Raw genomic sequence first — 18927 nt, 5'->3', positions numbered from 1 at the left:
TTCCTTAGCATAGCAGCAACATCATGATGGAATTTATTTTTCAAATCCAATACTACTATGAGTAAATAAAACAAATTGAAAAATCATTTGCTTTCACCAATGCATGTATCGTTTAAGAAGGCGTTTATATTTCGCCAATTTTTTTTTCCAACACATTTTAAGTTTTTTTGTGATTTCATTTGTGTTATGATATTATCCTAGCCTGGTTCTTATAAAAAAAAAGCTGAACCAAATCAAAAATTGATGAAAATAGAGGAGTTTTTACAAAAACCGAAAAATGCGCGCGCTGTCTCTTTTAGGGCAAATTATTTGAGTTCTTTCCACGGAAAAAGGCCAGGAAAAATTTTCATTTTGGCCTGGAAAACCTGGAAAAGTCAGGGATTCCTGAGGCCATGCCTCATATCAATTCTACGTAACTTTTCGCGTAGAATCCAAATCTGAAGTCAAAACATACCCTTGCCTTTTGACATTTTCGACTTACGGCCCTCCAAAGCCCCAAAATGTTTGGGGGGTCGTGGCCCCCAAAATTTTGGAGCAACAGGGGTCATGTGGCACATCAATAAAAAGGTATTGACCTCTCCTCTCAGGAGATTTTTAGATTTTGAAATTTGGATGATTTGGCCGCTTATAGCGTCGAATTGAAAATTGTCCCAAAAATGCCCCATAACTCCAAAAAATGGGGGTTTAGGGAAAAAGTGCAAAGAACAAAATGTTCTTATTTTTTACCGTAGATTCCGAATCCAGAGTCAAAATATACCCTTCCTGTTTGAAAATTGCGAGAAACGGGGGGGGGGGCTCCCCCAAAACCCCCCTAGGGGCCATTTTGGGGGGCTGAAAATATTTTCATTCGATTCTTTGGGGTCGATTTACCCCATGAAAGTTCTTGTCCCGAAGCTCAATTCTCCGCAGTTTTCGAGAAAAAGATAGTGGACGGGTGGTCTGGATCACCCTGTATGTTGATAAGACATGAGATGCAAGTTTTTGTGTGTATCTTGGATGCTGAGTCCAAATATTACCTTGGTTTATCTCTTGCATGTACCTATTTTTCGGAAAAATAAAATTTTCCTTGGAAAAACGTGTCGGAGCAAAATCTTGATTTTCCAGGAAAAAGGTGGGTCCAGAGAAAAAAAAGATGCCATTCTCGAACTTAGCACTAAAATTTTTTGGTAAAAATTGCATCAAAATCAACCATTATATTCCCCCAAAAACTTGTTACACAGACTTGTGTAGTTTTTCAAAGCAAAATGCGGTGCAAACACACATTTTTCAGCCCGGTGGCCAATTCTCGTTTCGCCGGGTATGTTCTCATGAAGCACTTCACTGTAGTTTCCCCCACTTCGGATTGGAAGTTACACATTTTTCATTCGGAATTTTTAAAACAACCAGTGAGAACTCGCTTAAATGCTATGCAGCTGATAGATTACCAGTAATAATTTCTAGTTGAGAATTTTTTCATTTTTTTTTGTTGCCATGCTTGACTTTGACCTATGAAGGACACTTAATTATGTTCAATAGTTTGGTGAACCAATTGCAGAGTAAACATGATTAACATGGTAATGAACAGACAGCTTGAAAGTGCATAAAACTGTATATTTTTGAGCGAAATCAACAAATTATTTAAAAGCAAATCAGGTACAATATTTGCAATTTGAAAAAGAAAGAAAAAATTGAACAGTTCTCATTTCTTTATTCATAAAGAAACTATATTTTCTTTTAATTTTTTTTTTTTTTACAAAGACATTGTTCAAGAGATTTTAATAAAATACATATTAACAAAATAACTTAGCTATTGATTAAAAAAATAAATAAACAAAATAAATAAAAGATAAATAAATAAAAATAAAATGAAACAGAGGTTTTTCACTATAGCTACCTAAGAATTAGAAAATAAAGGTACCCAACAATAATATCTAAATTTTGTACTTGAAAGTAATTATATTATAATTATAGTTCAGTTACTCTCTTGAAGTACATCACCAAGAACAAGAATACAATAACAAGAATAACCACAAAAGAATTTCAACCAGGTTTGAATATCATAATAAGTTTATGAAATATTTGACAAGTTGACATTACAGTTTCTCATGCTCAGGTGCTACAATTGCTGTTCATTTACCTGCCTTTTGTCAATTACCATAATTTTTCTATTTCATAAAATAGACTCAGGCAATATTTAATGTAAAAGAGAGAGAGATGAACTGCTTGTAGTTGTAAGGGACTTTACTTTTATGAAAGTAAAACATCTGAATGTGTTTTTAACACATTTCTTAAGATGCAAGTAAACTCTGAAGGAATTTATCCATGCATGCTTCATATGAAAAACTTACAATGACAGATTTTTAAAAACAGGAAAAAAAATTAAATCCATCTAAAAAAATTTTACTTGCAGTATCAATTGCCTGAAAGTCTGATTGTTTATTGTTAGTCTATGATCAGTGTAGTACTCACCTACAACTCAAAAATCTTAAAATTCTTGGAAATTCAACAACTTTGAGAAGTTCTCCAGTCATGCAAAATGTCCATTTAGCGGTTTAAATGAGATAGAACAAGTTTCTTGAAGTTTCCTTAGTTTATTTAAGCCTAAAATAAAAACTAACACCGGGTTTTTCCTAATTTTTTAACCAAAATAAAACCGAGGATTTCAATAAAATTGGACTTGGAGATCCTGTGCTACCATACAGCATTTTTCCAGGAAGTTCATCTTAAAAACTTTCTTGATAAAAAAAAAAAAAAAAGAAATAATAAAAAGATAAAAAATTAAATAGTACGAACATAACTATTTTAAATTTTTTTGACGGGGGAAGTGCTAAAAGACAATCAATGATGAGACAGGTTGAAAATAAATTTGATTCTGAATGTGAGTTATGAGAATCCATCGCATGAGAACCTGGCTGAAATTGTTTTGTTGATAACAGTAACATCAATAACAACTCCGAGAGACCTTAACAAATTAAGTTACAGATATGACTCACGATCAAAAAGTTTAATCTCTACATTCAAATCTACAGTAAATACAGCTATCTAGAAAATGTTCAATGTACAATAATTATTTACAGCTTTCATAACAAATGACATTTGCAGTACCTGTCATCTGAAGTAAGTTTCTGGAGGAAGAAGAGAGTAGGAGCAAACCTTGAAAGATTTGTTTTCCAATTCCTCTTACTCCTTTGTTTTTCAAGGAAATAATTTGACAAGTGAAACAAGACAAAATTATCGATAAGAACAAGTGATGTGATCTTGAACACTAACTTAACACAAAGAAGGTTTTTTGCGGAGTTCTCTGATACTCAAGCATTGCTGTAGTTGTATTTTTAAGCTGAGGAAAGCCACTAAGTTCTTTAAAGCAGATACTAGTGACTTTCTAAAATTTGGGATATTCTAACAGCAGTGGCGCTTGAAAACTTCAATTTTTTTATTATCAGGAACATCAACACTGTGCTTTGATCTTAAATAATAAAAAAAGAAAAATTGTGTACAAAAAAAGTAAAATATTGATTTTACTACTGCTAGTGTTTCTGAGATTGAGACCACTTCAATACCTCGAAAAGCAAATGAATGTGAGCTTCAGCCACTCTTCTCACAAATTATGGACTTCTTTCCTGCTATCAAGTAAGACCAAAATGTTTGGGTGCTAGGTGAAAATTTTACAGAATTTTCCAGTGCCAAAGAAGAGAGGATTTTTCACTCTCAATTTTGGTCCATTGATTTTTTTAAGTACTTGACTGCAATTTTTTCTCTGAAAACTTCTAAAAGATAACAAGTAGTCACAATAATTTGACATAAAAAAAGAATAAGTTCAATTACATTTTTAATAGCATATTTAAAATCTTTTCTTTTGTAAAATAAAGGGACAGACTGGGTCAAATTTTTAAGAGAAACTGTTGATATCTTATGCAAGATCAATTGAGGACACCGCATCAAGAACAGCCTATAATTGGAAACCGCGTTTTGAGAAAAACGTATTTAAAGTTTTGTTTTTGATGTACTGCGCAGACTTTTCTATGCAGGTACCCTGTTTTGGTGTTTTTGGGTGACCTAACCCTTCTATTGAAGGATGCCGGGTAGATTTTGCGATACATTTTGGGTTTACACTCTAATGTATTTAATTTAAAAAAGCGGTTTATAGGTCATTATTACGCCCAACAGTCATTTTGGTGGCAATATGAAGTATAAATCATTTTAATCACGCATGATTAACGCAAAATGAAAGAATATCGATAGTGAGTAAAGAAAGGGGTGACTAGCACCATATAGGCCCTTAAGTTTATGGGCCAGTTTATAGGTCGTTCTTGCACCCATCGATCCAGAGGTCTGACTTAACTCGGGAAAAAAAGGTTTTTCGACCTCGAGCCGTTACCTATCTATATTCTATCGCTACCACAGCATAGTCCGGGGTACGTAGAATCCGAAAAGCAGATGGGCGTAATAACGACCTAAACGCCTATAGGCTGTTCTTGGTGCGGTGTCCTCAATTATTTCGACCAAACTGATTTAACTCAGTTGGTTTACAATCTTAGTACAAAATAATGTTAAAATTTAAAGCTCCTCAAAAGTTTTCATGCTGAGAACGAAAGTCTTGATGCAAAAATGATCCGACATGCGGTCAATGGATTACCAATTTTAAAAATGTAAACTAGGTATCCAGGTAGATGCTTCTTGGACAAGACTAGAACATGTTTGCGTCTGTTATTCAGCCTCACTTATTGATCAATTTATTTATTTTGTAGTGTGAAACAGTGAACTGTGTGTAACTGTTGGGAAAAAGAAGCAAAAAGACTGATTCTCCAGAATAGAATTGAGAACTGCATGAAAACGTTTGAGAAGACTGAAAATAATAGGTACCTTTTAAGTTCACTTGAAAAATACAAGATGAGGTTACTTAAATACTTCATCCATGAAATCTGCAAGTGCAGGGTGCTACAAGCAGACAGTTGAAAAATGAAACGCCAACACATGCCTGTGTGCATATATTACAACAGTTATAAATTAGCACCAATGAAAAAAACAAATAATAATAGAGATAAAAGAAAGAGGATGTAAAAGCTTTGTACATGAGATCGCTGACAAAATGTGGGAAAGAAAACATATATAATCATGAAATGAGTCACGGTAAAAAAAGAGACTACTCTAATGAACATGCATTTAATGAGAGTATGTGTTTATATATGCACAAGAAGCTCCAGATGTAAAAATAACCGATGTACAATGAAGTTTATAAGGGTCATCTGAGATTTTTACATGCAAGGCTCAAAGGAATTAAGAGATGGAAAAAGACTAAAGACAGTGATTGTAGCTCGGTAGAAAATCCGATGTTATTACTGTCATGAGTGCAATTTTAGTAATTTACATTTACAGCTGCATCTTCAAATTTTTAGGTAATAATCAGCATAATCAAGATTTTATTAAAGGCGCTCACAAAAAAGGCAGGTCAGTGATGAGAACACGTGCAGTTTAAGGCAGACAGTTTTTTGATGGGTAAGCCTTAATTGACAAGAATATATTGCATAAGTCGGATGGATCTTCTTTAATACTGCACTTCCTGACAAATAAGCATTGAAGCAGTTGAACATTTTTTCAATGGCTCCATAAAACAAGTACAAATTCTTTACAGAGAACGTAAGTAATTAACAGTGTCTACAGTTGAAGCATGATAAGGATGATGAGAAGTCAACAATATGGTTAGCTAAATCTGAGAATACAAAATCATCTGCTCTGCAACCCATTGCATCATGAAACATTAGATTAAAAGCGAAAAAATTGATTTTGGATTGTCTTCTGATAATTTTCGATTTTACATCAAATTGATGATAAATCGGTCATCAAGTTAGATAGTAGGTTTATAAATAACTGCTAAAAACTCAAAAGCAATTTTTTTTAGATGCCACTATCGTTATAGTAATTCCAGAAAATGATTCTTAATGGAGTAGTCAAATATTACATGTAGTAGGTATAACTGCAAACATCGGATATACTGCACGCCAAAATTCGCCAACATTCGCCTTCTCAATGTGAGAAATTTTTCAGGGCTTCAATAGTGTATTAAAATAACGCAATTTCGCAAATAATTATTGTCTGGTGTTTCTAATAAATCTTAATTATCAATTTTTTTGGATAAGTTTCAATTTTGTTCAGAAGTATAAATAAAGCTTCATTTTTTTTCTTAATGCGCTGTTTAAACACAAAAAAATATTCTTCATGGATACCTACATCCACAAAAAATTTAAACTAAATACAGATTTTTACAAAAAACAGTCCAAAAACAATTGATGTCGCAGACATTTTGAACATACACAAACACATACGATGGTAAAGGTGATCCCTACATTTAAAGGTAAGTCTATTATTCACATTGACAGAAATATCCAATTTAAATATTTTTAGGAGGGTTAATACAATTTATTTACAAAATGGCTACAAATATGACACGGTGTAATATTAGAACAGATACCTAAAAACAATTTTCGTGTTTATAACACAATCAATTATTACAAGAGCCCAGTTAAAAGGTGACTTTTATCTGCCCTTTTACCAATTATGTGGATGAGAATCAAATGCCATGTAAAATTAAAGTATTGGACACCAAAAAACTCTCAGCTAAGTGTTAGATTCAGCAAAAAAACATTTCTGAAAAACGAGGAAGGAATGCAAGAGAACTACCAGTAAATCTACTCTACCTACAACGTTGCTCTCCCAGTTTTAAATCCCATTGTTTTTTCCTACATCCTGCGTCCTGGTGTTAATCATGCTGTACTAGATCCTGCATAATTTTATTTTTCAGCAAGGTCCCTCTGTAAAGATTACAAACTCGTCTCATCCCGAGAATCATAAGAGATTCATAAGATCATCATCTTGAGAATCATAAGTATCCTTGAGCTAAAATTTTGTCTCATCTCGTGTAATAATATTTGTCTTGTGTTTCATCTGATATAAATCCACATAGCCTGAGAAAAGGACAAACCACTAACAGGGCTCTTTCCCACCCAAGTTTCAATTTGAAACTGCAAAATGGAGGTCGATTTCTTCTATTTTGAAAAGTAAGCTCTTCAGAGGAACAAGTTCGTAAATCCAATACTTCTAATTAAACCTTAGAGGCTTTATTGTTTTGCGAGTTCTTAACATGAGCTCTGGCCAGTTATAAAATGAAATCTCTCACTTTTTGAACATTCTATACAACCTCAAACTTGGCAGGCTTTTAATAAAGTAAATTTTCTTTGATCTGAATAATGTTGGCGTTCAGCTGAATGAACTGAAATCTTCAGTCACATGGCGGAACACCATCTGTGACGACTGATCAGTGCCCTCCTTGCTAGCTCAATATCCTCTCCTCTCATACAGACATCAGCGATTGCAAAGTTCATGAGTATTCATTATAACAATAGAATATTTGAAAATTTCCTAGATTTTAAATTAAAAAAAGAAGAAGCTGATGACAATTTCCTTTTTTGAGGAAGCATTCTTTCATTGCCTTATACATCAAAAGTGTTTTATCTAGCTGAAATTTTGCATAAAAAAGTAGTTACAATTTAAGGGTGCAAGATAATTTTTCCCGCCAAAGTTGATCAAACTTGTAATATAAATTACTGATCAAGACTTTACTTTACTTTACAATACAATACTTTTTTTTTTTTTAGGATATTGACTTTTTAGAATACACAGTAAAATTTTAGGTGACTGCTAGTATTAGATTTGAATACAAATAATTATCTCTGATGAATGACTAACTTTCTAAGACTTCCACCTGAAGTAATGTTGGAGTTTAATTACTTAATGCAACAAATTTAAGCATTTTTCTGTAAAGTACATATTGAACATGATAATAATAATTGCAATTCCCATTTATCTTACCTACTTTTGGGAGGATTGGTAAGAGCACCGGAAGTTAAAATTTGAGAATCACTGGCTTAATTTGAGATAAAAATTGAACACTGAAAGAAATCAAAGCTATCATTTTGTTTTCTTTCTAAATTACAAAATGAAAACTAAGCAATTCTGAAAGATAGAAGGAGAGGGACAGAGAGAGAAAGAGAGAGATACTCTGAAATACAAAAAATGAGAGAAAACTCAACAGGCATTGCTCACTAATTAAACACACTCCCAACAGCAGATTGGCTCAGCTGTGACCAGTAATTTGATATTATTGCTCACAATATGTAAATACAGTTCTACATTCATTATTTTTTTCATTTTTTATTTCTTAAAAAAGGGGGGGGGGGGAAAGAAGAAAAATATGAAAGAAGTGAAAAAATTGTAGTTAATCAAGGATGCGCCTTAAAATTAATTCGTATATAAAATTTAACATGAAAAAAAGGAAAAGAAAAATGAAAATTAAGTAGAAAGTGTTTGAAACTAAATTCTACTCCATTTAATTTCATTTTCACATTTGTCTACTTTTTCTTATGCTGCCTGAGAATACTTAATGGAATCGGCCTATTTTAGTTCTTCATTTAATAATGAAACTAGATTATCATCAAGGGTTCTCTAAAGATCACATTATTTATTTTATTCGAGAGACTTTTGCTTGGAAGGGTAGATCGCTATTTTTCTTTTTCTTCTTCTTCTTCTTTGTCTATCATTGCACAGTACATCCTTGTTTTAGAGCTTGATATTACTGACAGAAATGTGAGGAAATCTCATTTTTTTTTTTTTTTTTTTTTTTTTCGTATCATCATGTTCATTGGAAATTAGAAGCTTTCATTAGAACATTGACTTTTTAAAACGTTACAAATACGATATTGTCGAGAGCCGTTAACCGCGTCATTAGAAAAAAGTTATGAAAGGAAATGACATACTTGTTTCTCTTCATTTCTTTTTCAATTATCTTTTAAATGCAGGCAGCATGCAAATCAATCAGCCTTACTCGGCTTGAATATAATAGAATGGTGGGTTGTCTAGATCAGGGTGCACTTAAATTAGCAAGAAATACGTGATGCAGTATCAACATTTAACAGCATTACACATGATGCAATTTCAAGCAACGTAAAAAAAGGATTTTTCAGCAGCCCAAAGTTTTGAATCAATGTTATTCGATTGATCTTATTTACGCGTGGACACCTAGAACAAACTATACCTCCTAAGAGATGCATTCAAGAGCTTTCAAAAGACTTTTAAAACGAAGACTTTCCATTCAACTTTACATTCTGAGATTTACACATAGACACTTTACCTAAAATTTGAAAATTTAAAAAAAAAAAAAAATGGCTCCATTATTGAATGCTAATGATGACACAAACATGAAGGTTTGGACTATGTATAAAAAGGCATGATGAAGCATAACTATGATGTTAAAATTCTAATGAACACTAGATGATTGAGGTTTTAAGAATTTGTTTGATTAATTTCTCAATGAAAAAAGAAGAGATCACATTTTTTGAGGCAGAGGGAAGAATCATCTCTGATCAATCAGAAAGTTTTCATGAATTCATTCCAATTTTCATGACTTTGGCATGAAGCTGTCTTTTATTCAGTTGTCAAGAATTATTTTGAGCTCTAACTATTCAAAAAATCATGTCAGATCTTTTCCCTCATCAAATTAGAGTGTTTCATTATATTTGAATTTTTAGTTGCAAGACTTAGTAGCTATACACTATGTGCTTAATATACCGACTATCGTTTCAAGAACAAGACAGCTTGAAAAAGCTAACGTTGGGAAATTTGAAGTTTATGATTGTCGTTAGAGAAATAAGATGATAGAGCGAAATTGTAGGTTCTTTATAAATTAGAAGTTAATGTTGCAATCTCCAGAAAAGTTACCATCGAAAGTGCAAGCAAAAACGAATATTTAAAAGAAACTGAATGCTAGAATAAACAGGGAAAAAAAATCTCAAACTCATTGCTAATTTTAAAATCACTGAAATCGTCTTTCTTAAGCAAGTTCCTCGGTCTAAAAATCTAACGCATACAGGAGAGAGAGATTGGTTATAATTTTTTCTGTATCACCCCTTCCTCATTGCATGAGATAACTGAATGTCATTGAACAACTTTTCAGAAATTTAGTGAGTAGAAAGTATTTCTATTCATTTCTTTTATCGTCAATAATTTTCAATCATGGTTTTCTTTTACACTTTCATGCTCTTCTCGGAGTACAAGTGTTAAGTACATGCTTTGTTGAACAAGTAGGAGTATTAAAAAAAATGAATAAATATATAATTAAAAAAATTAAAAGGACATTATACCGAGGATTCACCAAGTGGCTGAAGTCAGCAAACTATAAAATGATTTAGCCATTCGCAACGACAAGAGATGATTTTGTGAAGATAGGAGTTAGGTAAAAACTTTTAGCGACATTCATTCTCTTAAAACTTACAAATTTCCAAACTCTTTTAAAGTACAAAGAGATAAAAATTGCAATAATGAACAGACAAAACATAATTCAAATGAAACAATAAAGATAAAAATTGCAAAATTTGAAAAAAAGGACTAAAAATTCATGAAGGTATTTACAAGGATTAGTCAATGAGATAAAAAATAAATAAAAATATGGAATTCAGGGCAAATAACTAAATTTAACTTTGGCATTTATAAAATAATTGAAAGAATCTAAATTAAAAGAAGTCCCCTAGAAAGAATATGTACCAACACATTGAATTCGAAGATTCAAACAACTGCAGGTCGAGTAAGAGAACAAGAGATAACTGAGAAAAAAGAGGAGATCATAAAGAAGTTATAAATAAAGAATTCAACCAAAACGTCAATGAAATATGGCATAAAAACGCGATTGGTGGTTACACATGAGTTTTTGTTGGTCTAAGAGCAGGTTCGGTTTTGATTGTACGATTAGAATTACACTTTGAAACAGTCAAGTCTCTCCAATAAATGGCACAAACGCGATGGGATTTTTTTCCATCTTGATAACCTGTGTTCCAAATGAATTCAAAGTTGTCGGCTCTATGTTCCGAGTTAGTAGCAAATACTATTCATACCTGGTGAAGGCAACGTAAGTCAATTCTCAACAAAACTACCGACAAGCGACAAGGAGGTTACAATTTTGCATGGAATTCTTCTTGTGAAGAGCAAATTCAAATGAAAAAATCTAACATCAACAGATCACAGTTCTTAAAAATACAGACTTTGTATGGCCAGTGTTTGTGCTGAGGATTGACTAAAGTTACCTACAAGTTTATTATTGCATTGTCATCAGGTATAAATTGAAATACAATTGATTATTGACTGAAACTGTAATTGTAAACTGTACGCTTAAAAACCATGCACTATTCTGCAATCTACTTATTTTTGAGTGCCCATAAAATCTGTGCTACAGAATTTGAACTTAACGAATTTTGATTCTGTGGCTTTAAATTACATACAACTCTGCAGAGGGCATATACAATGTTGATGAGATTTTTGATACCTATAGAAGCGACTGCATTGTGAAAAGGGTATTATACAAATTTAAAGTGCTACATACCTACTAACTCACCTACAGCTAACTTAAATTGGAATGACAATGAATTCATATAATATTTCGGATCATATTTTTCGAGGAAGTAAAGAGGTGAGCAATAAAAGGGATTCTTGAATTAATTTCATCTTGATAAATAGGTTTTCTTTCATTCTTGCACTGCCAACAGGAGATTAATGGATCGTAATAAAAATAATTCTCACCCAATTTTAACAGGCTTATTATTATTTTCACATTAAACACTCAGCGCTTGGTTAAATGCTGAACACTAAACTGAGTAAAAATAAAAATAAAGGACACATCAGTTGCGTTAAATGTACTGATAAAAATTATCTGATGAATTTGCCGAGTACCTAATTTTTGAAATTTTTAGCATTTTACAGGTCCCAGGGGCATTTTTTTAATGTGAGTCATTAATAAATGCTAGAAGACGTATCTGGCACTAGGCACATGAAAATGTTGGTAATTATTGCATTCTTCAGGGTTTAATAAATATTAAAGATTGCTGTGATCGTGAGACTAATTACTTTTGTCTCTCTGAGGAATATGCAAGAAAAGAATTTAGAATTATCTGAAAGAAAGGAACAAAAGGAAAAATCAGAGTATAGGTACATATGACCTGTCAGTTGATATTCAAAACATTTTCAAATATTCCAGATGAAAAAAAATTTAGAAAACCATAGACTTTTGAAAAAAATTCAAGATAACAGCTAATTTCTTGTAATCTGCAAATGCTCCCTTCGCCTGGTGGAATTCAGATTCCTTGCATGAAAAATATGATGATATACATTTTCAACAGAACTGTTATCATGACCGAAAATATAAATCCATGCATACCTGCAACACATAATTTATTTATAACTTTTTTTCGTCTCGAATGCACATTAAAAACAAGAGCCTAACATGCGGAGGTTTCCAAGTGATGACTGGAAACGGACACAGATGAGTTGGTTACGTCTAGAGACGCGATCCTGAGTACGATGGGACTTATAGGAGTCAGACTCCTACGAAGGTTGGAGTTTCACTCCGAGAGGATAACAATCACCACTTGGGCTCCGTTTTTATTGGGATTTGAGGTGAAGTGACTGGGGTAGGAGATGAAGTGATGACAGAGACCGGACTACTCCTCAACTTCCCTGAGTCGGAGTCGGGTGAACTAACTTTTCCATTCTCCTCCACTACTTCAGAGGAATTACACCGGTTTTCTTTCTCCTCCGATGGCGAAGGTGGCTTTTCCTTCTTTTCTTCCATTAAAACTACTTTTGGAAAAGCATCCGCTTCAAAAGCCTGAGGCAGAAAAAAAGTACAAAAAAAAAAAATAAAAAATGTTAATACTTGTAGCATAGAGTGTCTACTGACATTAATTTGTAGAAAAGGACATACTTTTTAATTTAAACACTGATTTTTTTGTACATTTCCTTGCTAATTGCCGCTAATTGTTGCCAATTACCAGATGTATTTACTATTTGGAAAAAATTGAATGCTTCCTACCCACGTAATTTTTTTTTTTGCCAAAATTGGTCGTAGATTTTTTCCCAAAAAGTCGTAGACTCTGTGCAGGAGGGCCCTGCAAGGAAAACTATAAAATTCTGCAGAGTTCTATGCTGGCTAGGCTATACTATCTGGTTCAAGTAACCATATTTCTTGGTTCATGTTCATAAGTTCATAAAAACTTTCCCTTCTTCCTTCCATCACATCTATTTTTGTAACTGTAAACGCATCTTTATTGCACACCAGTCGAACATTTTATCGCTTCTCTCCACTATAACGTGCAATACCTATTTCTGCAAAACCAGCAGAATAGGTCTTAACATGTCAAAGAAATCTTTCATTCCTCTGTAAATCTAGCAAGTATAATAACACACTTAACTTTTGCCATGGAAGACAATTCTGCAGTCCTCAAAGGATTTGCTCTTTTTATTACTTCAGTTAAACTTTTTAAGACTTCAGAATCGATAAGTAATCACAGGCAGAGTATGAGTATGAGTTGATATACTTACTTTTGCTCTTAACTGCTCTTTGAGCAATTTATTCTCAGCTTCAACTCTATCTAAGCGTATTGCAAGCTGTTCTACTAAACTAATGACTCGCTGCCTTGTGACTTCTTTGACATCATTCAATTCATCTAGGACAGCTGTGACTTGTTTTATCGCACTACAATTTGAATCTGAAAGAAAAGCAAATAAAAACATAAAGATAAATATCTAATTCCAAACAGGCAAAAAGAAGAAGAAAAAAGCAGCACGTGGGCACCTTTGGTAACAATGATGACGAAAATGTGCAAAATGTAAAGCACTACCTAAATAATAAAAAGAGACATAATTTGAATTTTTGATTCATAGGTTTGCAGATAAGAGAGGTAAAAAAAACCCTGACTCTGAAAAAGAATGAAGGAGATGATAGTATATATGTATTTTAGCTTCCAGTTCCTTCTAAAATTTAGTGGACATTTTTTGCTCTCAAGATCAAAGATATAGGTAATTTGAAGTTGTAGACACAGATTAATACAAGACTTTAGAGGTCTAATGAGGAGACATACGTACTTTTTCTGATATGTGTCCAAACTCACCCTGAAAAAGTGGTACCTTGCGAGAGAGCTCTTAGCCTTGTTTACCCTTCCTCCTCTGTTGTATCGAGATTTTCGTTAATACATCTTGTAATTGGAAAAAATATACCCTTCAAATAGCCTGATCCCAGCTTACCTCACTTTTATGGGTCTGAAAAAATGAAGAGGCTTCCCCGGCCTAGGAGAGCTAATTAAGTAACGCAGTTTGTCAATATAGAAGAAAAGAATGGGTGGTGGTGGTGGTTATCCGTGGCACAAAGCAGGGACTAAAGCTTTTGGAACATAAATTTAGGTATAAGAGCCGCTTTCACAACACTCTCTGGCACTCTGTGACAACTGATCACCACAGTGTCCTGTCCTCCCACAGCCCTTTAGAGAGTTGGTACACCTTAATTTTATATTAAACGCCCCTGTCGCCATACTTTCACTGGGCGTCCCTAGCGTGATATTTCTAGAATAGTAGTCTTCTAATAGTAGTAGAATTCAGGGCCGGATTTACCAACTTGCCGCCCATGGGCCGCCTGTATTTTGCCGCCCCTATCTTATTCGTTTTGAAACACCAATAAAAACCGTCAAGTACCTAAACGTGCCGGAGGGGGAAGGGTGCAAAGAAACCGTTTCGTCGTGGACACATTTTTTGGCGAAAGCCCTGTCAACACTACTAACAAAAATTCACGGAACTTGGCGCAAAAGTTAAGTTCCGTAAACCTGTCTCAGTGTGGACAGTGCCTTCCATTAATAAGAAATGAACGAAAAAATTATGAAAGAATAATCATAAACGTGGTTCAATAATTTTAACCTCCACCGCCGCGCCGTGCTGATCGCACTTTGTTTGGCGCAATGCGTGAAGTATTCCTACACTCTTGTAGGCGCTATGCCTTTCACGCCGACCGCTGCTGAACGCAATGCGTGAAGTATTCATGCAGTCTTGTAGGCGCTAATATGTGTTACAAGCCCGCGCCGAGGGCCTCTCCTTTTCATCTCAAGTCTTCGTCATCATTGCTCTCTGCGCCGCGCCGCTCCAGGCCAAATTGCGTGCTTGGTTTCTCTCTCAACTAGACTAATGCGAGGGCAGCCAACCTTCTGACACAAAATGTCACTGACAAAATTCAGATTCCAATGTCAGACCAAAACGGCCAAGAATGTTCATAAATGATCGTTCTGGCCAAATTTTGTGTTCGGTTTCTCTCATAACTAGACTAATGAAAGGTGCTGTTTTTTGTATCGCCGCAAAACGACAAAATTAGAAATTACGATACTCACAGGAAATGCAAGATTTTGTCGCCTTTTCCCGTTTACAATTTTATTTTTTTTACCTACATTAAAAAAAAAACTGCAAAATTTGCCGCCGCCTTTTGCCGCCGCGGCCCATGTGGCCACCCCCTTAATCCGGCCCTGGTAGAATTATTCAGGAAAATTGTTACTCACCAAAATCTGAGGAAATTTTTGACGTAGATTCTTCAGTATCTGAGGGAGTGTCTTGCGTGCTGTCATCCTTTGCAACAGGAGAAGATATAACTTTGGTGACTGACGTGATACTGACACAGTTCGTCTGAAAGCAAAATAATAAGATACAAATTTTATTACTTGGAATGAACACAATTTTTTCATCATAACACTGAAAAATGCTTTCAATTTAAAAACTTTCAATTTCTACAAATACAAAATTGCCTTCACTTTCAGCACTCTCTTAATATTACAATTGAAATAATCTTACTCCGTTTACGGAAGTATCGTCAGTTTTAAATCAAGATGGCGAGAGAAGAAAAAGAGACCAAAAACTTGCCGAAAAAAATGGGTAGTCTGCGGTAAAACGCTGTATTAACGTACTAGATTTTCCCTGCTTCCTGATCCAATGATTGAGAAATTAAAATAAATCGGCAAACTGAAGAACTTTTAAGTTTTGTTTATTGTACCACGTGTCTCATTTTCTACAAAATCCACACAATTCTAGGTTGAGAAAATATTTCAATCGGAGAATCATGTATTGCTCGTAAAATGCGATGCAGCGTTGTGAAATTGTTATTGAGGAGAATTCAGCTGAAAACTAAGAATTAGGCTATTTTCTCATAAAAATACCTCTGACTTTGAGGGCAGTTTTTGTGACTGAGGTGCCAAAGCAACATTAGGTTGGAAACTGCGTTCAAATTGTTCAGATTGACAAGATGGAACTACTCGCTCAGGATTTAATAATATAGGGGGTCCATGACTCAGGTACGCAGGAACACTGAAAAGAAGAGGAAAAATATTAAAAATTAGAAATAAGAAAAACGGATTAATTTGGCTGAGAAGATGAAAAACGCAACTGGACAGTTTGAAGCAAAAAATGACTCTAAAATAGCCATGATTGCATCTAAATTACGTTGATTAAGTATATTTGAATGGCTCTCAGTTGGCTCTCACACTCGAGGAAAACACTGGTTGCGCCTGTGCCCTTCCGTGAAAGCTGTAGCAAATCTCAGATTTCGCCCGCAAAATCGAGCGTATGCAACCCGGCCCACTGCGGGGTTCAAATAGTTGCATGTTGGGTTCGAACCCAACTTCGAAAATTCTTTCATTGTTTGACGCTCCGTGCATTATTAAAATTCCGAGTTTATCTTTTGGAATGATCTCACAAGATGCTTTATGTAGCTTTATTTCATCTGTAATGTTTTTTCTCTGTTAACTGAGGAGCCTAGAGGAAGTTATACGGGTATTCTCGGACGATTCCAACTCCAAAAGGGGCAATGAAAATGACGAAATGACTTTTAAACAGAAAATTAAGGTGATTAAATTAATTCCTGTGATAAAGAGTAAGACAGGGATAATACATAATCCACTTCACTTGGATATAACGAGAGCCTTGTATGAGATCCTTTTAAAAAAATGAATACTTTTTTTCAATAAGGATAAAAAAATAGCAATTTTCTTCTCAAGATCAAGCAGCGTGCATTCAACTTTTTTGCCGGATTGCATTTCTTCAAACTTTCTTGATAATTCTAATTAGACTAACAAAAACTTCCGGGGGTTGCGCCGCGGAGCAGCAAGGGTTCGGACCCCTTAGTTATCATTCAGAGTGCAAGAGTAAGAAGAGAATGAAAAAAAGAAGTGAAGTTACCTTTCTTTGAGTAAATTTTGTTGTTTTACATCTTTCGGAGATGGTAATTGGGATAAGGTTGACCAAGGCCGGAAGGCTGACAAGCTTCTAGCATACCAACTATAATAACTAAGCGCATCATACATGACCAGAGCGTTTGTACTTGTATCGTCGAACCGGGCTTTTTTCACTAGCTCCTTCTCCTCCTTCGAAACGCACGACTTTTTCGAGTCCACCGACTGAAACAAAACAAACAAAATCACGTATAAGAAACTGCTACGAGATGATAAACACACAAAACTTACAAAAGACTATAATCTAAACAGAATATGGCTAGCTCACTGGGCCTGGAGAAGCGCGACACATAGCGTGACACCCCAAGGATGCGACTATTTAAACGAGCAGGCGCTCCTTTTGCCTACACGTCGAAATGAAGGAGCAACGGGGGCTCAGTAACACTTAGAGTGATTTCGAGAGAGCGCTACGTCGTCCGCTTCTTGGTTTTAATCAAATGGAATTATATCTATTTTAGAGTTTCATAATGGCCCCCGACCCTAATTCCGTCCAATAGATAGTGGGCCCAGGACGCTTCCACTGCGCTCACCACTTGGTATCCAGTCAATGGACAGGGGTGTTTTGGTCGTACTCTAAAAGTAGACCTCCGTGGCGATTTTGCCATCGTTGACTAAAATGCAACAAACAAGAGAGCTATTTTGTTAGCGAAGTCGGATGCACCCCCTCCCCCCTTTAAGTGAAAACATCTTTTTCCTCGGCCATGAAGGTCTTTCCGCACGAGCGCTACGGGATTGATTTGCAATCAGATGCACCAGGTCGAACGTGCGAATGGCGGTCACGGGGGTGGCGAGGGCAGAGGACGGGATGAGCAGAAAGGGTGGGAGCCACACAGGGCCGACAGAGCGCCGAGTGGTGGGGGGGGGGGGGCGTCGAGAGGATAGAGCGCGGACTAGACTCATTCGCAGACGGCGACAGGAATTAGCGCACGGAGGAATGATGAGGAGGAGGGGGTAGACGCGTCAACGTCACCCAGACGACGGGGCGAAGGGATGAAAATCTGGAATCATGGGAGCCGCGTCCCTGTCCCGACGCTCGTCACATCTCACGGCCCGCGATCCGCTCGATGGGGTGGTGGTGCAACGTCGGAGCTCGATAGAGTGCAGCACTGCCACCGCGCGCAGGGATGTCCCTTCCTCCTCTTCGCGTTTGTTCCCGGGTTTATTCGAGGGTAGGAGGCTTCTTGGCTGCGACGGAGAAACTAGCCTTGAAATTTCTGAAGTTTTGATTTTAGGAATTGCAGAGCTTGGACTGTGAACAATTTCACGCTGTATGCCGTCAATCACCGTGCTTTTTGAGGAGCGGTATCGCCAAAGATTAAATGGCTGTTTAAGTGCTAGGAGAAACCTCATTGATTTTGTAAATTTATGTCTGATCATCGAAACTGCGAAAGGAGTGAACTAGAGGATTATACTTTCTCTGCATTATCTGCTCGTATTGTTTCCCGCCTGGATTGTGCCCTGCGGACTGATTGTTGAAATTGATAGACAAAGCTATCGTCAAATAAGACAAAAAGGATATGGAAGGATCCTACTGGTGGAAACGGATGGTTTCAATGGACGAAGGTGGTAAGTAATAGACAAACTAACGGCAACCCACGAGAGACCCGATAGTTAGTCCTTCATTTTCTCTCTCAGCCTACAGGAACCACCCGCTTTAACCAATAGGATCGCTCCATTTTCCCGTCGTTTTCTTCCTCTATCGCTTTGTCTATCAATTTCAATAATCAGCGCCCGCCTGCCCCCTTCTTCATCCCCCGGTCTCTTGCTCTGGTGGGCCCCCATTCACAAATTTGCCAAATTTTCAAACATTCCC

The 18927-nt window shown here is 35.6% G+C and overlaps 1 protein-coding gene across 1 annotated transcript in view; it reads right to left on the bottom strand.

Moving 5' to 3' along the window:
* Positions 1 to 1569: 1569 nt before the first annotated feature.
* Positions 1570 to 18927, bottom strand: part of Snoo (Sno oncogene) — a 250063-nt gene continuing 232705 nt past the window's right edge. The window contains exons 2-6 of the mRNA XM_019046954.2: positions 17062 to 17279; positions 16044 to 16191; positions 15393 to 15516; positions 13399 to 13565; positions 1570 to 12685 (exon numbers count right to left, since the gene is read on the bottom strand). Coding sequence (XP_018902499.1) covers positions 12440 to 12685; positions 13399 to 13565; positions 15393 to 15516; positions 16044 to 16191; positions 17062 to 17279 — 903 coding nt within the window. The 3' untranslated portion in view covers positions 1570 to 12439. The remainder of the gene's footprint in view (positions 12686 to 13398; positions 13566 to 15392; positions 15517 to 16043; positions 16192 to 17061; positions 17280 to 18927) is intronic.

This window comes from Bemisia tabaci, chromosome 1 (assembly GCF_918797505.1).
Source record: "Bemisia tabaci chromosome 1, PGI_BMITA_v3".
NCBI classification, from domain to species: domain Eukaryota; kingdom Metazoa; phylum Arthropoda; class Insecta; order Hemiptera; family Aleyrodidae; genus Bemisia; species Bemisia tabaci.
Note: the sequence above shows the minus strand (reverse complement) of the source record. Positions and strands in the feature narration are given on the sequence as shown.